Here is a 7,488-nt window from a genome sequence, read left to right on the forward strand (position 1 = left end):
ACAGACGTTCAACGACGAGGCCGCCAGCCAATCAAAGGGGCGTAATGCTACAAGCTGACCAATAGCTGGCGGTCTTTTCGCTAGGGGGCGGCGACAAGGGCGTTCTCGGATCTGTGGGATAAACCTCTTTGTTTCGGACGTCCAGGGTTAATTTCTGCCCGCTCCTGAGTCTCACTGTACATTTTATTTTAAGTGTTTGTTGATTTGGCCTAATGATGGCACACTACGAGCTCATATTTACTATTTATGATGGGTAGTTTCTCAATTGTAAGCGTGCAATTGCACTACAACTGTGGATTTTTGTAATCTAGAAACCACTATGTAATATAAATGCGTTTAAATAATGATCAATCAAATGATGCTCCTGCACAGACAAACCCTGAATCTACTTTGAAAAGTCGTAGAGCTGGTTATATCTCAAAATATCCCATTACAAGTGACGCCTCGTGGGGAAGGTGGTTTGCATCGTCTAACACGGTGTTACAACTCCCCTTAATGGCCAAATGACAGTATCGCAACACTGTGTTTGACCTCTGGTGTGAGCATGCTGAGGGTGACACAAGGTTTCAACATGCCTTCCACTGTTTGTAATCCAACTATTATCTCATCTCTCTTTACAGCTCTGGGATCAATGTAATCAGTCCACCGCGTGGGCTGCAGTAATGCCACTTTATGTGATGCAGTCATAAATGAAGGTAGGGTTTAGTGATTAGTGTATGATTCATTTGTTTCTTTAGTGGAGTCAGTGTGACAGTGACACGCTAATGGACATATTGGAGATCATGATTTAAAATGTTGAAGTAGGAAGTGCTGCTTTTGTCACACAATATGTCTAGAGTTCATGGTGCGATATAGCCTCTTAAACATAAAAAAGTAGGGCAGTTATTAAGTGAAAAGGAATAGAAAAGGGATAGGAGTCTTGTTCTTTACCTCTCCTTTGTTTCTCTGCTACCCTTTTACAGACCCTGTCTTACTGAAAAGTAGGAACAGAAACCTGATAGACGAGTTGTTTTTGTTAAGGGATCTGCTCCAAATTGTGCACAATCACTGCGGCCCAAAGACAAAAAAATTCCACAACAGTGTTCCCACACTCCACCCTACGTATCTCTCTGCCCTCTGTACACCTTTGATAACTCTCCTTGCATAGTTGAATGTACTGTAAATCCAGGACACGTGTGGCCCCGGTGACGGCACATTTTAGTCAAGGTGTAGTCTCATATTCCCTGATTTCATATTGTGATGTAAAGCACTGCAGTTACCGTCACAAAAATCATTTATGGACGCAAAACAGATTTCATGTGGAATGTGCTTCTGCTGGTGGTTTATTTACTCACACGTCATCATCATGTGAGAGCATGCTTGTTTCTGTGTTGCACTGAGTTTGTGTATTTTTCCAGCACAGCTGATGTAACATGATGGCACAAATGGCAATACTCTACACTATTGGTGGACGAAGTATCCAGATCCTTTATTTAACTAAAATTAGCAATACAACAATATAAAAAAAAAAACACATTGTAAATACTGCCTTCAAAATCTGACTTGAGTAAAAGTATTACCCTGTAAATGTAATTCATGCAGAAAAAAATGCCCCTGTGTTTCAATTAATTCGAGTTATTACAAATGCATTTATTTTTATTATTTATGCCTCATAGAATTTAAATGTTGTAGCTGGTAATTTTTTTGAACTATTCTATTTACTGTTGGCAACCTGTCTCAAAAGCATGACAAAGCACCACCACAACACAATGACCAAATCAAATGTGAGAACTTATGAGCATTTTTATTACACATATGAAAAACACAGTCACAATGAATCGCCACGAATGAAATGTGTTGTGTGTATCAATGCAGAATAAATCAAACATACAATGTCAGTTAAAGGGCGGGCAGAGAATGAGATCATCCCTGTTTACATTGCTTCCTGAGCCCATCCCCCTCAGATACAATTTGTGACAAGCTCTCAGCGCCACTCTCTCTAACTTGTGAAATTAAGAGCAAAGAGCACAGCCAACCAGAAGACACTTATTCCATGGAAAAGTTTGACATGTGTGCACATAGTGGTAACATATTGCAATTTAATTCTCTGGCATGTGTGGCGAGGCATTCAGAACAGTAATTGTGCTTTCATATAATATATTGGTATTCTGTTAGTAAATCACAATGCCAACAGACACCAGCCAAGCTGTTGGCTGGACTACAGTTTTTCTTATTGCAATTGTGTAATGATAACAAATTGTTATTGAATTCCTTATTGAAAGTATGCAAGTCTTGCTAGATGTTTTGCTATTTGTGTCTTTTAATGAGGCTTTCTTTTGACATATTGCTTTTACTTTGAGAGTACAGTAAAAAGAGAGGGGAAAGAGAGTGAAGGCCACTACGGCAAGGACCTAACACACAACACACGCCCCTGGACGCTCCAGCTAATATCTGACACTTGAAAAATAAAGGTAACTTCCATTCTATAAGTGAAGCCTAGACTATATATACAACGATACCATATGTGTTACAGTATAAATCAGTGAGTGGTTAGTTTGTGCATGTGTAATATTAGACAACCTTATTTTAGAAGAATATACTATCTAATCATTACTATATCATTTTTTTAGAAGAATTACTTGAGACAGCCTAAACTAGTGATTTGCAGGTTTAAGTGAGAACTGCCAGGTTAGAGATAATCAGAGTTAGCTTGAGGGAGAATCAGCAACAGTTGTTCTGGGCTCCAACCTCAGCTTAATGGGATTCTTGGGTGAGGTAAATCCATCATTTCCCAGCTCCAATGGAATCTAGGAAAAAACAAGAAATGTATCACAAAGAAGTCTTACCAAAGCTCAAATCCACTGACGCCCAATTATACACAAAAACCTGCCTCTATTACACTAATACTGAAAATGTTTTCTCACATCTGTCTCCTTGCAGGTGACAAAGCTGAAGTTCTGAAGGATCTCCACAATGACCAACTTCATCATCAAGACAGCAAATCGCATGCCAATGCAGTTCCTTGGCCCTGCTCCAAAGGGTAGGAACGCATAAGGGTCTATGTTGTCTTTGTTCTCTTTGCTGAATCTGAAAAAAAGATGAAAACATATTTTAAATGGTGTCAAAGTTTGAGTTAAATCTGACCTAAACCTGCTTTTAATCCATTAGAGTACCTTTCAGGTTTGAAGGTCTCAGGCTCAGGCCACAAATCAGGGTCACGATGGAGAGTATAAACTGGTACCATGACTACTGTTCCTTTAGGGATGGTCACACCATTAATCTCCACAGAAGCCTTTGTCATTCTCTCTAACCGAGTAGCAACAGGATACAGCCTCATTGACTCATTTACCACCATGTCCAGGTATTCCATCTGCATCAGGGCATCATAGGTTGGCTGGCTCTGGAGGAAGGTAAAGTATAAAGGAGTTATTCATTTGTAGCATAGAACCAGTTGCTGATAATGACAGAAAATATGTACAGTAAAAAAAAATACTCAAGTAACCTTTTCCGGGAATGTTTCATCGATCTCCTGTTGCAGGATCTTTTGGGTTTCAGGGTGGGTTGCCAGGCTGTAGGCTATAAATCCCAGTGTGCTGCTACTGGTTTCATAGCCAGCAAAGATAAATATCATGGCCTGAGAAAGGATCTCATTATCAGTCAGGCCTGCAACACAAACACACCATGATTAAACTGTTATCACTATTAATGATAATAGTCAAAGTAACAGTTCATAACTTTGTGGTCTGGAAAGGGTCACCATGCATTAGCTAGTGACGGACCGTCCTTCATTCAGTCAACATGAACCATTCTAATATCTGACTGCACGGTTATGGCACTCATGGTAAAAGATGGTGACTATGCTGGAAACAATGTCGAAGTTTGGCTGAAAGCTAAACTATCAGCCAAAAATCTGTTTCTGGATAAATATGTAGCTTTTGTGACCAAAACTTTAAACAGTTGTTCAGAGCTTTGAGACACAGGAATTGACACCATAAACTGACCTTTTAACCTAATTCTTTGTTTGACTTCAACAGGCAACAAGTAAGCCAATGTGTGAAATACACACATTATGAAAGCATTCAACTTGAGTGTGATGAAAAGCCATTGCTTTTTATTTGAGGAAGAAAGTGACCCTTGACATTTTGAAAGTGACCCCTCAGTCATGACTACAAAGAAAATCATGAACTTGAATCATTCTCCATCTGGTTCCTCTATCTACCTTTCGCAGAGTTTGCATCCTTTTCATTGGCTGCTGCAATCTGGGCGTCCACCATCAACTGCATGAAGTCCACTCGGTTCTGCGAAACAAGTAGAAGTCCTATTTTAATTTTTACAATTTGAGCTCAAGGAAAAGGTTATGAACAGAAATTGTTAAAAACAACAACCAACATCAAATCCATTGTAGCTATACACTGTCTACACATTACATTGCGTTGATTCTTATTCCGGTCTGATTTGATCTTCCTTAGAAAGTTGTAGAAGAAATCCAGCACTTTAGCAGGGAAGAATGACATATTCATCTTCTCAAAAATTGGCCCCACAAATGGAAACAGAACTGAAATGAATTGAAAAGACATTAATTAATTCAGGGCTCAAAAGGAACAAGACAGACATGGTTACAGCATGATATCTGACATACCCACAAACACAAGCAAGGGATTCAGGAAGTTGAACTTGACCATTTTCTTAATGTTCGCTACAAAAGGATCAGAGGGTTGGTTGATGGAATCAATGTCCACACTAAAGGCACTGCTGGTCACAACATCCATGCTGTAAGGTCCAAACACTCTGCAAAAAAGCAAACATGTCATTCCAATCGATTTTGGAATAAGAAGTAGGACGTTAAACAATCCAAATAACACCCAGAACTGAATAATTCTGATGTACCCAAACAAGATAATTTACTCACTCTTTAACCTCGATGACTTCACCCGCCTCTACTTTCTTGTGAAGACACTTGATCAGGTTACTTGAGTAGTGCAACATTATTGTGTACATCTGCGCCAAAAGTAAACAAAACCATTAAATAATTACTATTATTATTATTATTATTTAATAGTTACATACAGGTATCATGAACCAATTAATAGTGCACCCTTAAAAACATGATGAAGCTGCAGTTTGCTTTCAACCTCTTTCAGTCGTCCGCTGGTGAACGATGGAGAGAGTATACCGCGAATCCTCTTCCATTGCTCATCTTCCGCTATTGATACAGCATCACGTAATGGTCCATTTAGGCCCAGATCCTAAAAAACCACACATACACACAAAAGATGCCTTCTTTACATTGTGTTCTCCAATTAGTGTTGAGGTATTAACTTGGTAAATTGCCCCTATTGTGTTTTTCCTTACTCGTCTGTTGGTGAAGACAGAGTAACACTCCTTAACCAAGACCATTTTGATCATAGCTGTGTCCATTATGGCCAACAAAGGCTGCCTGCCATCGTAAACCCTTGTAATGCAAATAACAGACATTGTAGTTACAGTCTGGGGCATCGCATGTGAAATCTTTTTTAATGACAAACAGTATACGCACACACACTTACCCCCACATCTTTCCATATTTGTGATAGCATTCCGTGTCAAAATTGTGGATGCCCTAAAGAATAAAATAAGAAACAATGGTATAAAACCATTATTAACAAAGTATCTGCTAAAAACCATTATTAACTAAGTATCTGCTTAAATCATGGTACCAATCTGGCATGTCTCACCTTTTTGTACTCCAAAAATGTCCCGATAAAGGGAAACGGTTTGGGTCCAGGGATGCCTATTTTCTTGAAAAAGCCATATGGAACATATCCATATCTGAGGATTAAAAGCAGCATTAGAAAACTGAGACCAAATCCAGCTGTTATTACAGCAGTCATTTTCAGTACCCTTCTTTTATATTGCTTACTGTTTTTATCGTAAGTGTAAGGAAAATGAACATAAATCTGATTAAAGAAATTACTTATTTAATTGTATCTATTTTATTTAAACTGCAAAGTATTTTTTCATGGGTGAGAATTACAATTATCTGAACGGAGTTTTTGGCTTGTGCTTTTCATTTTCTTAACCAAACAGTTGTAGTAAATAGTAAAGTCTGAACATTCACATTAATAGCTGTATATATCTTAGTGTATTCACTTCACTCCGTTCATTTTGTGAATGCTGTTCATACTATATATATCCTGGTAGTATATTCATATATATCTATAATGTTATTTACTGTCTATATGCACATTACTCTACACTTTACTGCTTTGCACTTTGTCAAGTTATGTCACAGAAATGGTCCTCAGTAGGCTATAATTTGAATGCACTGCATACTTATTACTATTAAATGACATGTCAAAATGTCTGCTATGAAAGGGTTACATTAAAATTTAATGCAGCCCATACTATGTTATTAGCTACATCTGTGCCTGACCAGTCAAAATGTCTGGCTTGGGAAGGTTTTATAAAGGTTTTATTAATTCAAAGGGCCCTGCACGCCCTTAGTAAACCCACACAGGTGTCCTATTTTGACTAATAGGCTGAACATGCAAATCCTTAAGAGACCTTTAGTCCAGTGAAATCATAGTGATGTCAGTCATAGAGTTATTGCTGTTAATTGCGTAATTTAGGGTGCTCCAGGTTTGCGCACATTGCGTCATATAGGCCTACAGGCTGTTTTCTGTCAACCTTAACATTAAAGCTTAGTTGTACAGTGTACGTGGACTGGATATTTTACATGTTGTCACGGCCCACATGACTGTAGATGAGTTTGTTTTGGAAGAAATAGGAAGTACAAAAAAAAAAAAAAATCAGAGCCAATTCCAGTTTTTCCACTGCGCAGACTTCACTTACAAAACAAAACTAGGGTTAAAATACTCACAGCCATCACTAGAGGGGACTTCCGCAAAATTTAAACAGCGCATTTATTTGCCTTCGCTTCACTGTTACTTGTTTGTAAACATCTATGCGTTTTGAAAAAAGACCTAAACTAGAGATAAACAAGACCGCATGCTTACATTGCGATGAGAGTGATGACTATTGCAATTAAAGTCCAGGTCTCGATGGAAAAGTCTGGGAAAAGGCCCATCTTTCCTCCAGTGCGTACCACTGTCGACTGTTGTGAGTTGATGCCTTCCTCCTGTTTATACCACAGAGGCGGTCCCAGAGGTTACGCAATATCCTATCTCAACCATCAGTCCGAGCGGGTCCAGGTCATACGGTGGAAGAAGTATTCAGATCAGAGACCACACTGTAAAAATACTCCATTACAAGTAAAAGTCTCACATTGAAATGTTACTTAAGTAAAAGTATGACTGATTATTTTCATTATTGATTCATCTGTTGTTTATGTTCTCTAATAATCGATTGTTTGGTTTGTCCAACCAACAATCCAAGCCTCAAAATTATTCAAAATAAGTTACAGTTTTTCTCGATTGTTTACACACATGTTCTGAAAGCATGCCTCATACTCTCAGAACTCTACACACAAATCAAAACACACACACAAAGGGCAAAACCCCTCAATTCTCC

At 38.5% G+C, this 7,488-nt stretch overlaps 1 protein-coding gene across 1 annotated transcript; it reads right to left on the reverse strand.

The window, feature by feature from the left end:
* Positions 1–1,764: 1,764 nt before the first annotated feature.
* Positions 1,765–7,231, reverse strand: LOC118324814 (cytochrome P450 3A40-like; the record flags this gene model as incomplete). The annotated part of the gene is given in 13 exon segments (XM_035657288.1): positions 1,765–2,786; positions 2,904–3,066; positions 3,153–3,379; positions 3,482–3,642; positions 4,199–4,277; positions 4,407–4,534; positions 4,619–4,767; positions 4,889–4,977; positions 5,112–5,225; positions 5,332–5,431; positions 5,526–5,578; positions 5,694–5,787; positions 6,975–7,231. Coding segments are annotated over 13 exon segments (1,530 nt in total). The 3' UTR covers positions 1,765–2,684.
* Between the last annotated feature and the right edge of the window lie 257 nt (positions 7,232–7,488).

Source organism: Morone saxatilis, unplaced genomic scaffold (genome assembly GCF_004916995.1).
Source record: "Morone saxatilis isolate NCDOM2014 unplaced genomic scaffold, NCSU_SB_2.0 Contig15, whole genome shotgun sequence".
NCBI classification, from domain to species: Eukaryota; Metazoa; Chordata; class Actinopteri; family Moronidae; genus Morone; species Morone saxatilis.